General features: G+C 34.2%; 2 protein-coding genes across 9 annotated transcripts in view; both read right to left on the bottom strand.

Moving 5' to 3' along the window:
• PLAAT1 (phospholipase A and acyltransferase 1) overlaps window positions 1-22269 on the bottom strand; it is a 118487-nt gene that overhangs the window by 32191 nt on the left and 64027 nt on the right. The gene's annotated exons all lie outside the window — the stretch shown is intronic.
• OPA1 (OPA1 mitochondrial dynamin like GTPase) overlaps window positions 1-22269 on the bottom strand; it is a 53331-nt gene that overhangs the window by 26229 nt on the left and 4833 nt on the right. For 2 of the 8 annotated variants that reach the window (XR_009743231.1, XM_061452802.1), the window contains exons 4-21: window positions 21221-21328; window positions 20066-20119; window positions 19378-19445; window positions 14282-14392; window positions 9802-9855; window positions 8120-8224; window positions 7095-7181; window positions 6083-6196; window positions 5675-5755; window positions 5189-5263; window positions 4798-4869; window positions 4567-4666; window positions 3918-4048; window positions 3309-3381; window positions 3145-3217; window positions 2289-2404; window positions 1706-1770; window positions 1048-1124 (exon numbers count right to left, since the gene is read on the bottom strand). Coding sequence is in view for 4 of the 8 variants with exons in the window: in XM_061452802.1 (XP_061308786.1) it covers window positions 1048-1124; window positions 1706-1770; window positions 2289-2404; window positions 3145-3217; window positions 3309-3381; window positions 3918-4048; window positions 4567-4666; window positions 4798-4869; window positions 5189-5263; window positions 5675-5755; window positions 6083-6196; window positions 7095-7181; window positions 8120-8224; window positions 9802-9855; window positions 14282-14392; window positions 19378-19445; window positions 20066-20119; window positions 21221-21328 (1564 nt within the window). In the remaining 4 variants the exon portion in view is untranslated. The remainder of the gene's footprint in view (window positions 1-1047; window positions 1125-1705; window positions 1771-2288; window positions 2405-3144; window positions 3218-3308; window positions 3382-3917; window positions 4049-4566; window positions 4667-4797; window positions 4870-5188; window positions 5264-5674; window positions 5756-6082; window positions 6197-7094; window positions 7182-8119; window positions 8225-9801; window positions 9856-14281; window positions 14393-19377; window positions 19446-20065; window positions 20120-21220; window positions 21329-22269) is intronic. The other 6 variants (XR_009743233.1, XM_061452805.1, XR_009743232.1 and 3 more) reach the window with 3 other exon arrangements.

Here is a 22269-nt window from a genome sequence, read left to right as displayed (position 1 = left end):
AACTGCTGCAAAACTAGAATCATCACTACATTTTAACTTTCAGAAAGAAATGCACCCACCCCATCCACAACAAAATTAAGTCAACTAGACGTGGACCAGGGTACTTCAGCATCTATCATACAGTGAACAGGAACAAGCACCAAAATGGCAAACTTGTATTACACTTGGACTATAAAATAAATTCAGCCTAATACACTGCCTATAACACTTGCTCTGAAGGCATCCACATGCCCAGAATTACTCTAATGTCATTAAGACTCAGACATTTTATCTTGGTTTTTAATCTATGACCAAGTAACAGTTCAATTCAGGTGACTGAAGGTTCTTAGCTGTGGTAAAGGCTGCCATCAAAATAATTCCTTATATTTTCCTCTCAGCATACAGTGGCTTTACTATGCAGTGATGCTACACTGTTAAAATACTTCAGCTAAGATGGGTCCCTCTCACAGCTATGTCTGCCTTACAAAGAAGTGGGGCAACACATTATGGTGCTACTTGGTTGAGGCTACCAAAAAGATCTACATGTAGGGTAAAATTCTCAAACATCCAGATCAGCTTTCTTTACAACCAGGAATTACCAAATCTTTCAATTTCCAAATCTTTGATTCACAGGGATACAAAACTTCTTTCTTCCAAGGTCATATATATTATTTTGATATACACAGTGATAAACCCCAAATATCAAGTTAAAGCAAATTACTGATTCATACTTCAAAAGAACATCTGAAAACAGCTTTATTATCACTGTTTCATTTTTGAGGAATATCTATTGTTCATTATATCATATAAAACCAGAACAAAACACTGACATAATGTGATTTTTGTCAAGGGATTATGCAAGTATTTGCTGATTCAGAACAACAGACTGCTTCCATAGGGATAAAAGACATAACATACTGACCTAAGAAAAACAGTTTCATATTCATATTTGAGAGTTTTAGTAAAACTCTGTATTTTAAAGGTGAACTTTTGCTAGTTAATTAAAAAAATGGGGAGGAGGGGGGGCAAGGGGCAGAGAGAGATACAGGAAAGAAAAAAATATCATACCAGTGCTTTGGTGTGACCTGAGTCAAGCTTATGACTTCATCAAGAATCTCATTCTTTGCTTTTTCAAACAGTTCATTCTGTGCAAAAGGCAAAATACGGAATAAAAAGATTTTAAGTATAGTTCAATCATGTTTCCATAGAAAAAGTAAAAACCAAAACCTTACACCTTCCAGTCATGTTCTGGACAATTTACGCATTTCTTGTATGGTAAACCAAGATAACTTACATCTTCCTACCCATCTCTTGCATGCCTCTGGCCAAGCATAGCATTTGAATATTCAGGGTCTCTATAAAGGAATTAAGAGAATGGGATCATAATTGTTTTGATATTCTGTCTGACTGAAAGACCAGGAAATCTAACTTCTCTTTGCCAGTTCTGTCATGATCACAAAGAAACACTGACTTAATCCTACGGGCAAGTTAGGTCAGTGAACAGCACACAGAAGCATGAAGGACTTCTAAGCACTGAAATACCACAATTTTGAAGCACGCTATTTCATAAAATGGAGAGATCGGTATTTCTTTACCCTACATTGTCCTCACATTTTAAAATGTCAGTACTTCACATTTACTTTAAGAAATATTTACAAATGAGATTAAATGACAAATTTTAATCCATAATTTTCAACACTTCATAGCACATAAAGCAGTAATTTACCCTGTCGAGCTCTCGCAACCGGGGATAATTGTTCTTCCATTCAGTCTCTAGATTGAAACGTGTGGCTGCAAAATCAGAAATAAGGCCTTAATATTTTTCTTGTCTATATGCACTTCATGACTATCTTAGAAGTTCAGCTCCTAAAACTGCCAAAAGTCTTGTTTACGACAAACCCTCCAAGAACACTGAAAGCGCCTCTGCAAATGAGCAAATTTTTCTGCTATGTTCAGATATTCTGTCTAGAAATTGCAGGATTGATGCAATGAAAAAATGTAGCGGAAATAGAACCGTGCAACTTACACCTCTGTACAAGGCAGTCCTGCCCTGGCTGATCAGGTTGTATTTTTATATGGGAAGCCATTTTGTTTTGCACACTAAATTTGTTTTCTTCACACTTATTTACTCCTCTGGCTTTTAGAGCAAGTGGGTCCTCCATTCCATGAATTTTTTTTTTCTGTGTTTTTGTAAAGATTAACATATAAAACACAACTGCCCAAGCATGCTGGCAGAAAAGTATAACATATACAGAAGATCTGTTTAACAGCAAGCTGCTATTTCTCTTGGGTTTTGAAAAGATGTTTACCTTTAAAAGCATCTGCTTGCTGCTCCACAGACTCTCTCACCATTTTCCAAAAGCAGTCTGACACAGCAAGACTTAAGTTCTTTGTTGTTACCTGGTGTGCCTTAAGCATACATGTCCTGTAAAGGAAGACAGCTAGAGGAAATTCTTCCATTCATTACCATGCTTTCTGTCCTCCATTTTCTCCTCACAAGAATAAAGCTTTGCTTTATATAGCAGTCAACAGTATGTCAATGTGCACCTAACTCAAAATCCAGTCTCTTCCTCCAAATTATTCAGTGAGTAAATGGGGGAGGAAAGGGAGGGAACAACACAAAAGCAAACCCAAACCCCCAGAATCCCAAAACACCCACCACAAATTTTTATTCTAAAGGGTGTAGTGCAGGTACCGCAGTCCCAAAGACCATGCAGCTTACTTTCCTGAGAAATACAAGCCTGTGAAATAAAAACTTTGATCAACTGGCAGAATACACATACTAACCCTTTGAATACAACACTGTTGTCAGACCAAGATGACGGACATTTAGAGGGACTACAACTAATTTTTGGGCTGAATTCGCTCTTCCCAGCTGTATCAAGTGCCTAGACCTTGCTGGGAACTTAGTTATTCTAGATCCAATGGAGAGATGCAGAAACCTCTGAAGAGAGCTGCAAAACTCCAGCGGAATCAACTGCTGCCTGAAAATGCCTTACAGAAAGCATTAGGAAACCAGGCCCACCTGTTCACCTCAGCAAGATACTCCATTTAAGCAGGTTAAATCACAGATAGTGTCCACAGTGCAGTCCTTTAATTTCAGCAAGAAAAACTGTATTTACCAACACAGGCTTATTTTAGTAAAAGGAATAAATAGCAACATACTTCAACAGCTTTGAATTTTGAAAAAATTCCTCTTCATACTCTTTAATAGATTCAATGCTTTCACTGCTGTTTCCTGGAGAAAGAAAAGAGTGCTGCAACAGTTCCATTTGGACAGTTTTCTCTGCTATCAAGGAGAAAATAAGGAGAGCCAAAGCTCTCTTTACCTTTTCCAGTAACAACTGCAAAATAACCCAAAGCTTTCATTGGGAAGAGTTTGCCTTCAATTATTTGCTGGATCTACGAAAATAAAGGATTAAAAAAATTGTGGTTAACTATGCACACAGACATTCTTTCCTTCATCGTAGTTTCAAAGCCAGATCTAGTTTTATCTATGCATAGAGTGCAATAAGAGGCAGTTTCTCATGGGACTTTGATTCCTACAGGTATTTAAAATAAAATAAAATAAAATAAATCGGGGGCATAAAGCATAACACCGCAAAACACAAAATAAAGTGAAAAAGCCTATCCCAGAATACCATAAAGCATTCTCAGAAAACAGAACTTGCTCAGTTCACCTCCATGAAAGAAACCATTATTACAGCAAGTTGTAGCCAAGCTGTGATTGAAGTCATGTAACTGATCACTAAAAGCAAAGCCTGAGATTAAAACAACCACCACAATAAATAAATAAACAAACAGTGATGAACACAGAAATAAGCACTCAACACCATCCAGAACAGGCAGGTGAGGTCTAATATTTCTGACAGTATCTCAAGTATTTTTCCATGTGTGACTTAAGCCATCACAATATAAGAAAAATAGTTTCAACTCACCCTGCTGGGACTAGCCACATTTTTCTCAGCAAGATCAACTTTGGTCAACACAAAAATTGTCCTTTTTCCTTGAGGATCCATTTGGCTGACTAAGTCTGTGACAATACTGCGTTCTGCATCCACTGATCCATCTAAAACAAACAAAACTAATACTGTATTTTAGGGACAATACAATCTAACACATAGTACTAAATACATAGTATACTTCAAGTAAGTTTCATGTTGCAACTTACAAACAGTAAAATTACACTTACATTCAATTTTTGGATACACAAAGTGAAAATCTGCTTTGTTCCCAGTATTATCAAAAATTATTTGCAGTTGTACAAGTTTTGAACAAGTACCAGCTCACTCAAAATACTAAACTCTTTTATTGTTTGCTGCCTCCAAAACACTTTTGAAGAAATACTGAATTTTATTATTACTGTTTTTTCAAATGATAAAAATCTCCCATCATAAAGTTGCTTTTTGCAATGGATACCAAAGGTACCTTAATTTATAAACATTCTGTTTTGTACGCCATACAAATTATCACAAATGGGAAAAAAAAAAAAACCATCAAATCAGGACAGTCCACAGAGTAACCTAAGAATCATAATTAAAAAATGAAAAAAAAATGTCAGTCCATAAGCATCTAGACTCTTATTACCTTGAATACAAAGGATGATGGCATTAGGATTCTGCATGTAAGCCTTGCTGATGCTAAAGATAGTTTCCTTAGTATCTGGAGCCATACCTGATGTCACAGTCTTTAATATGTATATGGAGATACATGTTCGAAGGAAAAAAGAAAACAGAAGTATGTAAAAAAAGAAAAACAACAGTTAATGTTCTCACCTTGTCTTCAAGATTTTTTTTTTAAAATCTATTGCATACTTACACTAATGACTCCAGGTAAATCAACCAATACCATTCTCTGCAAACCAGGACCTTTCACACTTAAGGAGATGGTCTGTGAAGTAAAATTGAAATTAAAGGTTCAAACACTCACCTTCTTTGTATGTAATTACTTATACAAATACATAAAACTATCTAAGTGCACATTTATACACATATGCTTTAAACCAGCAACATCCTGCAATTTTAAATAGGAAGTCCAATTTTATATGCACAGAACTGTGACACAAAATTGATTTTAACAGTCCACATACACTTGGTATAGTGCAAAACATTACGTACACATGAACTGGATTCACCAGTGTTTTTTTTAAGAATACTTACAAAAAATGCACATGTACAGGTATTTGCCACTAAATATTTGCAAGTCTTACCTCAGTGCTAACAGTGCATCCTTCCTTCACACTGTTTCTCATTCTGATTTCTATTTCATTTCTCAAAGCTGCAAGCTGTTTTGAGAAAAGAAATATATCAAATATAGAAGTCCTTATAATCGTGACAGAAGAAAAATAAACATAATTTAACAAGTTTATTTTGAATTAAGATCTCTCTTTATAAATACCATCTCAAATGTATGTTGAATAACTAAGTCGGGTAAACGGGTTGCTAAATGAGAGATTACCTGCAGACTATCACATAATCCAAAAATGTCTTGGCACAAGAACTCCTTCTGTATCTTACCCACTTTAGTGCCAGCCAAAAACCACACTAAGAGATAATTTAGTAATTAATATAATGCCTTGCCCCACTATATCTATTTCACTCTAATTAAACATGGGCTAACATCTCACAAAGACAAAATTTTTTTTCAGAGAATTAATAAAAGTCACATTAACTTCCAGTCACTTCTTTGTACTTACATCCTCTTCCTTGGTCAGATCAAATTCCCGAGAGCTGTCTTTGAATAAAGCCACATGGTGGGGACCTTCACTAAGGGTTACCTAAACAGTAAAAGCCTTGTATGAGAAAGTATGCAAATCTAACACAGAGAAACACAAGATGTAGATAGCATATGCACACTCCCCATTGGAGACAGACTACTATATATAACGTTTATTCAGCACGCTACTACTTACAGCAGAAACTACTACTCTGATAGTATATATGGGTCTGATAGTGTATATAGGTCTGAAGCAGTTTTGTCATTGACTGCATCAACTCGCTTAGAAGCCATTTTATAACTTAATGTTTACATATATTTCAGTTAATGGCTTAATCAGAGGGAGAACAATATCAGCAAATATTGATTCAGAGATCATATTTCTTACCTTAACAGGGGAACGTGTCATCATCTCCCCAGACCCTCGAGGGAATATGCGGGCTTGGGCGATCATTTCTAACACACTGGTTTTTCCTGCACTTTGATCTCCAACTACCACCACCTTAAGTGAAAGTTTAAACAGCCATTGGCTTTCAGCAGGATAATTCAGAAGCTTAGACAAAAGCTGGCTAAAAAGATGTTAATCCGTAGCAACACTGGCTGTACGATGTTGGACAATAAATGTATTGGTTTAAACATTAAATCCTTAAAAAAATACTAACTTTTAGTCATGCAAAAAAATTGACTTGCTCTTAAGACAGCAGTCTACTGCCCTACAGACCTAACCTGCCAGGCCACCTAATGAAGAGAGGAAAGGCTTGCTGTTCTCTTGGCAGGCATTTCTTCTCTTCTTGTACAAAATCCTCTCAGCAGGTGAAACACTGAAGACTACTCATGCACTTTTACCTGGACAAGGCTGAATTCTGATGTAGTTGCTGTGATGTAACCATCTTATTGGCCTTCTATAGAAGCCACCAGTGCTACAGGTGGCTGTGCAAGCAGGAAGAATTCCTGGCTCTCCCTTATACCAGCAATGAGGCTAGCCAAATCCCTTCTCACACTCACCCCTCTAACAGCAGCACTACTGTGGGGAGGTTAGCCAGGCAACTTACCTCCTCCGCTCCACATGTGGGAAACAACAGTCATTTTACAATGCTGAGAAGGCTGGGGTGCCTGGCCCGAAACCATTTAAAAATAAAAGCTAAGCACAGCAGCAATATCTGTAACTAGACAGGTTTTTATCTATGAGCCAAGACACACTAAAAAGAATTACATTGGTTATTCTCAAAATTCTCTTGCTGCATTTAAAATTGAGAGTGTATCTTACGCAAAACCTCTGGAGTTACAAGAAAATAGCCTAGAACTAGCTCTGGATTATTCCGGAATACAATTGTTATACTCAATTATAAGACCGGTGTTTCACTAAAAAAAAAACAACTGAACTTTTTTTATCTACTTACTCGAGGTAGGTGATCTTGAGTGTTGTAACTGGCATCGTAATCAGACAGGATGTCGAGTACCTCAGAATACATATCAATCAAGGATTTCTAGGAAAAAAATGTACAGAGAGAAAACGTAACCAATTAACAGAACAAAGACTGGTTTTCAGTCTACTTCATGTGTATATTCTATAAACTCATCTGTAAAAATGTATTTATTTTCTCCTGATGGCTTGAAACCTAAAGTGTCTATACAGCAGAAATCTCTGTTTTATGAAGTATGATACCAAGCAAAGCCACCCGTTCTCTTCTCTGGATGAAAATACTGCAGATGCACCTTGCTGAATAAGCAAAATGAGGGGTCTTATGTACAGTGTAACAGAACAAAACCACTCAGGGTTCAGTTTCCAAGTTGAGAAGCCAAATTGAGTTTCTTACATTAAACATCTACACTTGCATTTTCAGCTTGAACAGTAAGTGTTAATAAGGGTATAAAACTATCAACCTCATTCTGTACAAACAAGAACACTTTATCTTCCAGTTCACAGAGGAAAGAGGAAGATCCATATTGGTCAGTGATGCAGATTGAGGTAGAAAGCATCCATTTTTAAAATGCTCAAGATGTTGGCAGACAAAAGCAAAGAATACTTAGTTTGATGCCCCTGGATTTATACAAGGCTGTTAAAACATGTTTCAGAACCCTGTAAGTATATTTCTACTGAACACAGCAAGACCTATGACAAAACGCTGTGTGTGTGAGGAGCTGGAAGTATATCTATTAGAAAATACACTAAAGCTACATCAAAAATCTAATCCACATTTCCCACTCACTTAAGTAAGTTATTTAGACATGGTAACCTCATTGTGCTCTTCAACTGAAGCCATTTCCAATAGTTAAAAAAAGTATAAAAACCTTAACACGTCAAAAAGTTAGCAAAGATAGAAAAAATGTTAAAAGTTAATCTATGAATTAACTACAGTTTAGAATAGCATCATGAAAAATGTGGCATAATTATATTTCAATGTGATTTGTGACTCATGAGTACCTTTAACTTCCTCTGATGAATTCCCTTGTCATCTCTTTGCAGTACCAATTTTCTTAGTTCTTTGTTCTCCTTCTCTAATCGCTCGAGCATTCTTTGATATTTGAGCTACAAAACAATGGTACAAATATACTTTTGTAATTACAGAAACACTACACTCACATAAGCAAGTTCTTCAGGCAAGTATTTCAAAGATATAAAAAACCTTTGTCACCACTACAGTTTATTAAAAAAAACAAGATCATTAAGAGAAGAATGTTGGACTTTTTTGCAGCAACACAACACCTTTGCTTAAAAAGTTTTAATAAGACCACAATGTTCAGATCTAAGGATACATAAATCAATCTTTAACCATCTTAAACAAGTACCATTTTCAAAGGAGCTACAGATCTGCACTCAGACGGAAATTAGTGTCAGTGGGAACAGGCTGCTTAACCAAAAAGATTGTAGGGCTTCAATTTGAATTTGCAAGCTTAGTTTAGACCCTTTCTTTACTCTCTCTCTATATATGTATATATGTGTATGTGTATATATATCTCTCTCTGAAGATGAGACATTAATATAGTTCCAATATCTACTCTGAAAACTGTTTTGTATGATGTAACGATGTATTTGGCATGTGTACGTTATAAAACACATCAACTTTCAAGCTGTTACAAAAAAAATAACTGCCTTAAAAATAATAAATATATAAAAATATTACAATATCAAAAAATAAATGCCTTAAAAATAATAAATATATAAAAATGTTACAACAATATTAAAAATTCCTACCAATAGCTGTCATTGCTGTTCAAATTTTCTAGGGTTTGATTTAACTGAAAAGGACATCACTTTGAACAGCACCATCCTCTTTAGCTTCTTAAAGGGATTAAATGTTCTCTTAAATCCCAAACAGAAGGCAGAGAAAGAGCTTTCAAACTACCCACATTAATTTTCATGCTAAATAGTCCAATCATAAAAACAGCTGTAATTGAAAGAACTACTCGCTGCTTCACAATACAGATATTCATTAGATTTTCATGGAAGAAAACAAACCCAATGCTTTGCTACCCGTGAATGCCACTGAATGTCTCACCCCACATATCCTATATGATGTCTATTTTTCCACCTGGACCTCTGATGAGTCAGCAAATGCACTTAAAAGCTTCTTTACTAGAAATGACATCTCCTAAGATTAAAGGGTTAAAATGTAACTCCTTAATAAGTAAACTAATTTCCTTTCTGCAACAAACGTGCTATTGAAACATAAAAGCTATCACAGATATATTTAGTAGTACTGAAATGATGATAAAGAGAGTAGTAGAATGTTACGAGTAAAATTAGCACGCATAACAACTTAAGAACTGGAATCGCACCACTGTATTTATGTAACACTCTTGGGCTAACTATGCATTTCAGGAATATATAGCACTGAAGGCAAGGAAGGTATTTAGAGAAAGTAAGATTACACATTTGCCCTATTCTTACACTCCCTCCTTGCATTCTGACAGTCATTGTCACAGAAAGAACAGACTGGACTGACCTTTGGTTTGTGCTAGCAGTCAACTCCACATTGATAAGCTCAAAGTTTGAAAAAAGCACTGCATTTTTATCAGATCTGTTCAGGTGTGCTTTTGTCTAGTAAATCTCAGTCTGCTGCACACAAATTTCCTCTTAAGACATCAGTAACTCAGAAAAATTACCTGAGTACGTAAAAGTTCTTCTTGAAGTTGATCAATCTTCTCTTTGTCAGAAATCTACAAAGAAAAATAATCATGTCTACTAACTCACTGTTTAGTTTATCCACTGCAAGAAACCAAATCACAAACTGGAAGCTTAATTTCATGTAAGAAAACTGACTTTAAAAGCAAGAAAATTCTTCAATTAGCATTTGAGATTTAACTCTGACGGGAAGTCCCATCTGCAACAGGAGGTTCAAATTAAGAAAAAGATGTCTGAAATCAATACATGCAAATGCAAAAATTAACCCTTCAAGACTTAAAACTGGAAAAGCAAACTTAGGGAAAAACAAACTCTACATGGTGCTCAGTTTTCTGTTAACTACCCTAAATTTAATTTTTGTTGTCAAACTCTGAGGATTTTGCATGTTCATTTCCTGAGTTAGTAAAATCTGAATAGGATATAATCACTAAAACACCTGCTTGCTACAGAATACTTCCAGCTAAGCATTTATTATTTCTGAATCTTCAAAGGATTCTTATTTTGTATTTGTTTTTCTGAATTATAATACTAAACATGCATGCATAACTTCATAATCTGTAGTTAGGACAGTCTTAAAGGGTTATTTTAAAATATTTAAATTATACTAAAGCCTGGAAAAATTAGGATATTATAATACAAACATTTTGAGGTTCAAGGCATAAGTGTAGTAAGGTAAGGCAATTAGAGCCATTCTTAGTCAAATATTCTCAAAATAGGTTCATCAAGATGTAATAAGTTGTTCAAACTTCTTTTAATAACACAGAGGCAAAAGCATAAATGGTGCGATACAGTGTCATATGATGTAAATATTTACAAGCAACATAAATTCTAATGGTTGACTAATTAAATATTAAATTTAGAAAACTAATAACCTGAAAGAACAATACAGGTAAAAGCTTCAGTATTTAAATAAAGCTCATGTGACATTTACAACTCAAGTTAGCTTCACATCAGAAAGCATATTATCTATCATGCAGAAGACAGCTGTCATTTAGACACAAATCAATTTAGATACTATAATTTCACACCAATTGTTACACATTAAACACGAAAAAAATCCACAGTTATTCACAGTGATTTATATTATTTAGCTATTAAATCTGTAATACACAGGATTGTGCATTCATGAATACATGAAGAATTCATTTCATAGAAACCAAACCAAACCAAGCTGACACTCCCGTATATATAAAAATTATTTTCTTCTTCACAAACAACAAAGAGGAAGTGCAGTAAACTGACTTCCTGTCTACTTCTGTTAATTAGTTCAGTGATAGCAAAAGCACATCAGAAACAGGGTTAGTTTAGCACATGGACAACTTGATGCATGCAGCCACAAAGTCGTATATGTAAAGAAGCATTTACATATACACACACCTTAAACACCTCAGACACATAAGGGTAAAATAAAAATAGGAGGGCAAAGAGGATGGGATGGAGAGTCAGAAGCAAGAAAATAAAGGAAAAAACAGGATACAGATTTTCAAAGCAGTTAGCATTTTCTTGGTCTTTGCTCTTAAGCAAGCTGTTCCTCAAAGTACTTCTGAGGCCTTGATGCATCTTTGAAGTACAGATTATAGACACGTTACCTCTAACCACAAGAGTGCTTTTATGTACAGTAAGCAAAAATATTGCAGAGCTACATGTTGCAAGATCTGAAGTATTATCTAGAATTATGTAGCATTAGATGATTAATTCTAACAAGGACAACTAGGTAAGTTCTGTCAAAAATAATAAACAGCTCTAGAATTATGTATATGCTCCAGCATTTGGTTCAGGTGTGCTTTGCATGTTAGTACATGCAGTAATTTGAACATACAATTCATACTACTGCTAAAAATTTTTATGTTGCCAATAAAAGCTAAACTATCGTAACAACCTGAAAGTGCTAAATCATATGACTAATCTATAATCTCTAAAAAAAAAATCAAGTATCAAAATGTCTCTTTATAGGCACATCAATATTGTTTAATTCAGTTCAGTTTGGTTTGTACATCAAGATTCCTCCTTCTTTCCCCATTGCCACCATAAAGACTTACAAGAAAAGAAAACTCTAGGGCCCTTTATTAATCAAGGGCTGCTGCATAGAGATGTAGGTACCTCTTTACTAAGGTTACCAAAGCTCCTTATGCACATTTTGCAGTGGTTGCTTTCCAACAACCTTTATCACACATTGTATAAAATAACTATGTGCCTCTGAAAATTCAGTGCCTCTGAAAATTCAGTGCCTCTGATACCCCAGTTATTGGTTTTGTATATTTTCTAATCAGACTATAAAAATTCTAAATTGATCATCTACAAAAAACTACAATGATTTCCAGCAATACAAATTAAAGCAACTAGGCCCAGACAAAATGCATGTAGTAAGCAGCCATGCACACAGCAGCTATACAAGGCTAATCAATTATACTGCTAAATATTTATCAAAAGGTTAGGAAAAAAAAATTAAAAAAAAATTAAAAAAATCAAAAGCAAACAGTTACATTTTTGTTTTTAATAACCTCTCCTGGCTGTGGGGCTATTTTTACCATTATTTACTTTACAAATGAAGTAGATTTAATACTGAGTAAATTAAAAATGGAAAACATGCAAGTAAATTGGGCAACAGAACTTCCAAGAACAGAAATGAAATTATCATGTTCTCCAGCAGACAAGCAAGCAAGCCAACTCAGCTAAAAAATAACAAGGTTAGTTTATGTCCTGTCAAAAGGGCATGCGATGACTTATTTCAATGACACTAACAGTTTCTTCCTCCATAGGCAATTTGGATCAATGACTGGAATCTTGAAGGTATATTCTCATATCAAAATATTAAACAAAATAGTTTTCAAACAAAATTGAAATTTCTTTCAATTTGTTTCAAGCAAAATTATTAATGTGACAAACAAGACACATTCTTTGTCATCAGGCATGTATGCCAAACAGCACATTTGAATGCTAAATTAAAACTCTCTATATACAAGGAAAGTCAGACTTCCAACATCCAGAAAACACAGAGTACCTGCCTTGGAGGACATTTACAAAGACAGCCCTTACAGTTATGTCACAGCTTAGGAATCGCAGAATTAGTTGCAAGAAAGCACTCACAAGGTAGAATTTCACTCGGAAATAAATATAATATCAAGCTCACTTTTTTCCAGAGTGCATTTATTAGGCTGATACATTTTTATATATTGAATATTGTACTGCCTTTCCAGTAATTTTTACATCCTCACACATTTTATTATAAACTTCAAGCTACTATTCTGTACTTCCGCTCCCTCAATGAACTGTGTACAATCTTTGTAATACAATGCCTAGATCCATAACTGAGGACAGAATACATCACTGCTCTTTTAAATTCAGACAGAATATTAATTAATAAATTTTACAAACGAAATATGAGAAAAAATTGCCTTTCACCTTTCTCTTGTTTGTTCTAATTAAAAGGAAGATTAACAGATTAGAGTGACCAGGGTTTGTAACTCTAAACCATAAAAAAATAACATAGCAAGGAAGTAAAATATTTGAATTTATGAATGCTACTGTCGTTTCAGAGAACTGTGATTTCCTTTTTTGTTGACAGACTACAAAGCATGACAATTGCAGTTATGCAACTATGTCTAAAAGTTTAATTCACATCTGTGTTCCTCTTTCTGTGGGAGATATCTTGAGATTCACAGAAGATAAAGCTCTGTATGCAGTGTTCAATTCCAAAGCTGTTGAAAAATATGAGCACTCAAAAAGATTTTCTGGGGCACAGAAGCAGTGAAAGCAGCCATGTTGTTAAGAATTACAGGTTGTAACAGATTAGACAAGTAAAATATCCCAATTTAGGAAGTTCTTCCAATTCATCTGAGTTGTATAATAATGAATAAACTGATCAGAGCTTAAACTAAGTAAAATTACATACAGATGATCAACAACTAAAGCATATCAGTATAAATTGTCCCTTAAGAGGGAAAACAGACAGAGGAATACTTTTGATAAATACATAGTAAAGTCTATTAATAACAGCAGTATTTAACTGTCCATGCAAAAATGTTTCTAAGGAGCTGCTGTAATTTTCAGGTTGGTAACAGTACAAAGCAGGAAAAAACATTCCCAGAAACATATTGTCTGTAAATACCTATACTCTTATAAACAGAGCTACTGTTAAGTAAGCAACAGTAGAGAAGACACGACATTTATTCACATACTTTCCTTAAATGCATTTTTAATGCATGTACTTTAAATAACAGATTTTATAGGGGCAGAGAATATACAAGTTCAAAGCGACACAAAGTACCTGCTCTGCTTTTAACACCTTGCTTTAAATACAACTTGGTTAAACTGAAACAGGCCTATACATCTTTAGTGAAGTTGGTGGTAATAATTATTTGAGCCCATGACTTAATTAGTTAGATTTTTCTAGCTCAAATGCAGGAGGCTGAAGTATCTGATTAGTGTGAATACAGTACACATTTTCCCTTAAGCCATCACCTTTCGCTTCTGCTGGGAAGAGCCCATGTTATACTGGCCACCGGCTCTGCGCGCTTCCTCTTCGTGCTGCTGGATTTGTTGTTGTAACAGTATGAGTTCACCAAGCAGGCCCTGCCATGAGTTTACAATAAAAAGGAGAGGAAAAATTTGGGGTGTAAGGAGAACAAAGTTAAACCAAAGGACATGACAAAGACAAATGAAAACCAGGTATGAATGGGTCAGTTCAAATAAAAGTGAAAATTTGCCAGCAAGATCGCTTGCTAGCCAGCTGGGTGTGGATATAGTCGGTGAAACCATGCATTTTGCAAATCCAGGTAGAACAGAACAATAAACATTTTAGCTACATTTTATAATTATATTCAACTTTAACTAAGCAGCTAAACCTTCAATTCAACTATCCTGGTTTTAAGCTATTCTCTGAGGTTTCAGAATTTTTTTTCAATTATTCATGCCAAAAATTCTCAGCAGTTTTTCACAACTTAACCATATATGTATATAAATAATGTGGTTTGGATATTCCACACAAAGCTGTGCACAACAGCTAACAGACTCAAATTTGTCAGCAACATAAAAAAAATCACATTTTATTCTTATTCTCAGTAACACAGGCAGTTTATAGAAAGATGATTTTGCCTCCTACTTCAACTTCTCAAACTAGAAAACCAAAGTAGTTTCTAGAGCATAAAGAAAAAGCTCCCCCTCTACTGCTGTAACACTGCAGTTTAAATTCATGCTGTCATAGTACTTCCTGATCATTTCAAAGTCCCTGAAACATAATGCTTACACATGTACTTCAGCCTTTCTGTCAAGCTTAGTTCTCTTCTCCATCCACACCAAATACGCTTGTAATGGTAAACTGTCTTTCAAAATTAGTTTAGAGATACTATGCCAGCAGCTACCAGAGACTTTATGTACAATTTATATCAGAGAACGTAGACAAAAATATTAATGAATTATTTAAATAAAACTATTTAAAACAAATATTCAATCATCTAAGAAAACACTTGGGGAAATGCAAGGTTTCAAAAATGCACTTCAGGAATCAAAACAAACCCTGAAATAGAACTTTGGTGTAAGAATTCAAGACACCTGCCATCAAGTTACACATCTAGCATAAGGTGTCCCTGCCCATGGCAGGGGGGTTGAAACTAGATGATCTTAAGGTCCTTTCCAACCCTAATTATTCTATGATTCTATGATTCTATCTGTTGCATGGAATACACAGGCATGTACACATAAGGATAAACAACACAGAGAATGGATAAAAGAGAGACAATCAAATGAACAAATACAAACACCTGTTAAATAGTGATTTTGTGTAATATTTCAAGAATAGAAAAATCTTCACATTCGTATTTCACTGAACCACTTTAAGATTTAATAAATTTCTATACTGCCAGACTAGCAAAGGCATTAGAGCTGTGCCAAGAACTCAGCCAAAAGATTTAATTCCTATACAGCAGCAAGGAGAGCTCACTGTTATATTCAGTATTAGAGAAGGAATAATAATCTCTTGCCATTTTGCACACAAGGAAACTTTCAATAAATACGACCTGAGAAGAGTCCCTTTAAAAACTGTGTTATGGGTCAAGAAAATAGAAGAAAACACACTGAACAAAGCCTTCCATGAAGGCCTTTTAGCATTTAAACAGGAACTGTTACAAATGTTTGAAGTCACCAAATCTAACTATCTAATGTGCAGTTAATAAAATACTAAAGTAAGAAATACAGTAATTTAAGAGGCTTCTCAGTAACACTTCTTTGCATATATCAGTCAATAATCTTATTCACTCTGTTTGCTCTTTCTTACTTTACAGGTTAGAATTAAAAAAATAAATAAATTGAAGAAATATAAAGAACCTTAAATAACACAGAACTACACACACAACAACCAGGCTGGTATGAACCAAGACACAAACAAAAATGTTTTTTGCTGTCTGTCTCTCACTGGACACTACCACTGTTTCCTCCCACAGAAAGTAATCACTCCAGTGTAAAACTGCATTTACTTTAAAGAATTTTATCTAAACAAATAAATTAATGTGATTTCAAAACCCCAGCTGTTTACAAATATATTATTATTTTTGTTACCAAAGAAACTATGTGAAGAGAGTAACACCAGCTGACAAACACAGTGGCATAAATCCTGAAAGTCATCAGAGAATCTGGGTGCACAATAAAGGCAAAACAAGTGCTGATATCGTTACTGCATATGCTTAAAAAAAAAAACAACCCAAAACAAAACAAAACAAACAACAAACCACAAAAAACAACCCATAAATCCCACAACAAAACCCAAAACAATCTCTTAAAGTTAATAGGCTGTATTTCAGTTGAGTATGACTACCTCTTTCATTTAAAACTCTCATGACTAAAGTATTTGTGTTGCATTTTGATAAGCAACCACAGCCCTCTCTTTTTGCATATGGTGACTCTTTCCACTTTTCCCCAGTAGCTGCAGTGTGACTATTCAGAAGAAAAGCTAAGCCATAATGAGTTCTCACAGGAAAAAAATTTTGAGGGATGTAAAGGAGTGAAAATGATGAGGAGAGTAAAGAGATCAATTTCTAAGAATTTGAATAAATGTCACAATTTTATCCAGAGTACCTACAAACCTGGGAATTAAGTTGGGAATACAACAGTGCTATGAATAGAAAAAAGAAACTTTATTGCATAACATGCAAAAAGAATGAATCAAACAAGAACGTTAAAAAAAACAACCAAACAACAAAAAAACAACCAAGTCAAGGAATTCTTCTTAAAAAAAAAACACCTTCAAAAGTCTCTTTTTCACCCTCTAGCAGTAGCTGTAGTGAAGAACTGCACAATTACTGTGCTGCTTACACTGAGTGAAGGTGACTCTGTGCTGGCTGAGCGAGGCAGTCTACACACTGCCAAATCCTCAACAGTGGATTCAGGTTCAAGCCATGAAATTTTATCAAAGCACCAAAGGCAGGGAAAGGACTGTGTGGTTGGTTTTGAATTATTTAGTTATCTGACTTCTAATTCCCAAATCAATACTCGAGTCATATTTTCCACACACACTTCATCACAGCTATAACCACTATTTTTATATATATATATATATATATATGCATATAAAATATATATTTTAATTGGGCTAAACTTTGGAATTTGTTTGCTTTAATAGGAAGCTGAAATTGTTGAGGAAATTGTTTTGGAGACAGACAATATTGCAAGATAATTTTCTAAGAAGTTAACATTGCCATTTGAAGTGCAAGCCTGAACTAGTCCAACCCATACAATATAATATTTTTACAACACTATAGCTTTTATAACTAGCCATTTTAATTTAATTATTTTCAAAAAATTGTGCCATTTTTATTAAATAAGAGATTATAAGATAAATACATTAGCTAGCAAGAAGCACTACAGCTTGATTTGGCGTCTGGGACAACGTTCACTCTCTCAGAGTTATCTTCCCAACTTACTAGTTTCTCACTCATTCTACAGGAAGTGTTTAGAGATCCATCTGAGGACCGTGCCAAATAATAGTTCTACAGAACATTCCTCCAAAGAGGAATTCCTAGATTCCTTTATCAGTTACTGATCTTTTCCACAACTGAACAAAGAAAACCAGCTCATCAGACACATTTAATGCCATGCTACAGCACTTTATATATCCATACAGAAACAACTCTTAAACTAGCATTAGTTGGCAGTGGAAAGCATTGAATGAAAAAAGGCCATCTAACCCATTGTCTTGAAAATAATAATTTTGCTTGCCAATAAACTGATTATGCTTTGTTAGGAACTCTTATGTGCCTTTTGTGAAATGGTATGACCAAAATCGATCCTATTAATTAGCAAATCGACACTTCCAAGCATAACATACAGGATATAATTGGAATAGCAAAAATTAATACATTAGACTAAATTTTCTAAATCATACTGCCTTATTGTGCTGATATTTTCCATACCACAGCCAAAGTTTTGTTGGCAAAATTCAAATGCAGTTTGAATGCATCAAAACCAGCCCATAATAAGTAATAGTGATATTACTGGTATTCAGTAAAAATCTCAGTTAATTTAGTTTTCAAAGACAATAAACTAAGATGGCCACTTCTTCACAAATCAATAGTACAGTATTTTTTATGTTTTAAACTCTGAAACCTGTACTAAGCAATCACTCAGTGGAAAATAATATATATAGACAGTTTACTGACAAAGGGGAAACAAAAAGTTAATTCTCATCACTGTTCTAAAGGGAAAAAAAGCAGTTACAGGTGAGCATTATAGAGGTTTCACTATATAATGCCATGCAGAATTAATGTAGAATAAACGTATACATGCCTGCATATACAAAAATGTCTTTTACGTAAAAGCCTGAGTTATAGTTCAGGCATTTTCAGTTGCAAAAATAATTACAAATTCCCAAGTATATATTTTCTTCAATTTGTAAAAAGACATTTTAAAAACATACCGAGGAAAAATGAAAGGCCTTTAAACAAAGAGCAACATTACAATTTAGGAATTTAATAGAAATAGGATCAATTAAAAAAAAAATTAAACTTCACCTTCTTATCAAAATACAGTAGCATATTTTTCCAAGATATAGTAACAAAAATGTGATGTATGCTCTACCTAAAGAAAGTAAAAAGACAAACTGCTTTAAGAAACTGAAATTCTTTATAAAGGCAAAAATCCTTAAGTAAGAATCACAACCGTGAAAATATCAACAACAAGGCTGCAAGCAGAGATGCCTGAAAATATCTACAGAAGCCTACACCAACTTCGGTAATAAGCTACAAGCTTAAGTGCCACTGAGAACATGCCCTGAGAAATGCAGATGCACACAAAATACCCAAAATAACATTCTTACTACAAACCAGTTTTTCTTAAGAATGTACTTCCTACAGATTTTTATGTCTGCTTTTTATTTTACTTACACCAAAACATTCATTATCATTGTACTCTTTATATATCAAAACCAACAATGCATACTCAAATCATTTTGAGTGACAAATGCTATTCAAGCTGCTTCAAATAAACATCCACAACTAGCTACTGAAGCACTTTAAAAAAAAAAATTTCCTTTAGTCAAGACATTTTTAGTTTTGAAAGAGAGTAATTACCTTCTTGAACTGTTTGTCATTGTCATATCCCTGGTCAGTAGCTCTGAATGCTGTTTCCCCTGGAGAACCTAGGACATAATTACAGAAACTCATTATAATACGCAAAAGGTACTTAAAAATTCTCAAACTACACCTACTATAATATTGAAGTTTCAACCCCTATGTATTATTAATTCAATAATCTTTGAAGTTCCTATAAAAAAAAGATCTTAAACTGCAAAAGAAATTCTGTTTAAAACTCATGAAAATTTTATATCATGTTTGTGACTCAGATTAGTTACATCACAAGGCAGCTTCAGTTAGACTCTAAGTTCTGAAATAATTTCAAATTAATTAGTTCCGATAAACATGAAAGGATAATACAAATTCTCTTGGCATTACTGTAATGAGAAAAAAAGTAATATTCTTTTTATTGTAATGACAGAGATTTTCAAAACAAGCTTCTGGAAAATGCCTGAAATAAAAAGCCTCTGCTAATGACTGTGACAGAGAAGTGACAACTATTAATTTATTTATTCTCGCAGGGAAGGAACTAAGTATTTCTAAAACAGTTGGAAAGTATTTGTAAATCAATTAAACTGATGTAAATATTTGTGTTTACATTGATATTCACTCCTCTTAGTACAGTAGGGTTTTAAGTTTGCTTTAGAGAGGCAGGTTAAGGGCAGTAAAAAGGGCTTTTACACACCTAACAACAGAAGTAGATCAGAAGCTCCTATGACTTCACTAACCAAATTGTAACCTGTGAAAAATCAGCAGAAGAGGGGAAATAAAAATTATAAATACAAAACAAAATGCAAACAAAGATGAGGGATCTTTGTTTCATTTGGAGGACCACACAATCATAAATGGCAACTATGCCCATGGGAGAACAGTAACACATAATAGGTGACATCTCACACCACCAGTCAGTAACACCATGACTTTAAACAGCCAAAACACATAGAAGATTGTAATGTACTTGTCACTCTGTTGAATTTGATCCCTACTTAGGCGCTTGCTGAGTTTGTGAGATTAATAAAGTAGTTCCACCATTGACAGTACTTTAAGAAAATGAAAATACACTTCTAATGCACACTGATAGGGAAATATTTTTGAAGAGACTAAGAGCAGTGACTATAACACCTCACAGACGTAATCTTTTACAAATACAGTAATTCTTAAGGTATATAAGAATATATATTAAGGAATAATCTTGCTTTTTATTACAAGACGACTAGGCGAAGTTTTGAGTTGGGGCCATTAGCAAGTTAGAGATGATGATTACATTTCTAAGGTACATTAGACACAGGTACAGACATTTCTAAAAACCCCACCAATCAGAAATGTCTTACTGAAGTCCTCCAAAACCTAGCAGCCATTAAGCCTGATGGAAAATATCATTCAATCCAAAAGAACGCCTCTGTTACAAATCTCTTATTTTACATGCTTGTATCCTTAAGAACCATCATTCTTAATAACCGAGCTCTTTACTTCTGTAAAAGCTGTGGTAATGTTACTATCAGTGCTACTCTTACCTTCTCCAGTTTCCAGCTGGACATGCCCAGCTGATTTTTATGACTCACTAAAGCAATCTAGTTTTCAATCTGTTTGTTTAGAGTTGTACAAGAATTTTACTTTTCTGTTCAATTTCGCATTTTTGTTCTCTTTGCTACTAGAATTCTTGCTTTTAAAAATATATTACACTTACCTGTGTCCATAACACTTTCACACGAGATATTCAATGAAAAGTCATGCATTTTCAGGATCCGCTTTCTTTTAGTGTCTAAGGACATATCTGTAACCTCACCTTGTAACAGCTTATGTTTCCAAAATTAAAACTAAGCTGAAAAAATGTTCTCACCAGGAGAAAAAAATCCTTTCAGTGAAGTGAAGCTCTCTCCAATCTTGTCAAAGTCAGGCAGAAGTTTGGCAAGGTCATCTGCATCAGGAAGGGCTTTGATAAGTTTTTCTAGGAAAACAGTACAACAGTTAATGAGTAAGGTTTTTTTCCCCTACTACTTCTGTGAAGAAAAATGGCTTATGCTATAAAAACTAGCAGATTTTTAATTTATTTACTTTTTAAGTAATGCACCTCCCCCCATTAGTGTTGGGAAAGATAATCAGATCCAAAAAATTGCTTTTTTAGACTTTGAACTTCCTGATAAGTTGGTTGCCTCAGGCAGTTTAAAATTGCCTAAAACTTATTGCTGCATTTCACTACCACATTCCATGTTATTCTCTCACACATTTTGTATAGGATGTTTTAAAATTACACAAAACTGTAACTAAGCTCAACTCTTACATATTTTAACAAAAGCTTATTTTTCAATTTCATAAATAAGCCAATTTTGTAATCCTTAAAAAAAAAACACCAAACTTATTAGCTTAAAAGTACTGTAAAAATGTACTGTCCCCTAGCAATAAAAACAGAAAATACTTGTCAGTTATTCAATCTCTGCATTTATCTATACAATGCTCATACATGAAGTAAAATCTTATGCCTTTTTTTTGAAAACCACCACCTCACAACCCTGCATATATAAGTAACTCAGTCCTTGTTTTTCAGATTTCTATCTTTGACCCAAAAATATCAATAAACCTACTGTAACCAGAAGGTTCAGAAAAAGTCTGTGTTTACAGTTTTCTCCTGCATTTTCAAGATAATTTTGTAAATAGGTAGGTTCACTATTGTGCATTTTCAATTGGTCTTTTACTCATACATATCTTTATATCTTTTACTTATCTATTTATATTTAATACTTGTGTCATAGGTATAGGAAGAACAAACTTTACGCATACTACCGAAACCTGTGTAAGTCCCCTTGATCATGCTGCATCTCTTCTTTCAATAATAGGATTATATGGCCCTATGAGAGGACCAAGAACATTCTCAAATAAAAAGGGTGAATT

Source organism: Pezoporus flaviventris, unplaced genomic scaffold (assembly GCF_033815535.1).
Source record: "Pezoporus flaviventris isolate CSIRO_AGI_PZ_B2104156 unplaced genomic scaffold, CSIRO_AGI_Pfla_v1 ptg000013l, whole genome shotgun sequence".
NCBI classification, from domain to species: domain Eukaryota; kingdom Metazoa; phylum Chordata; class Aves; order Psittaciformes; family Psittacidae; genus Pezoporus; species Pezoporus flaviventris.
This window is presented reverse-complemented; position numbering and strand designations above follow the sequence as displayed.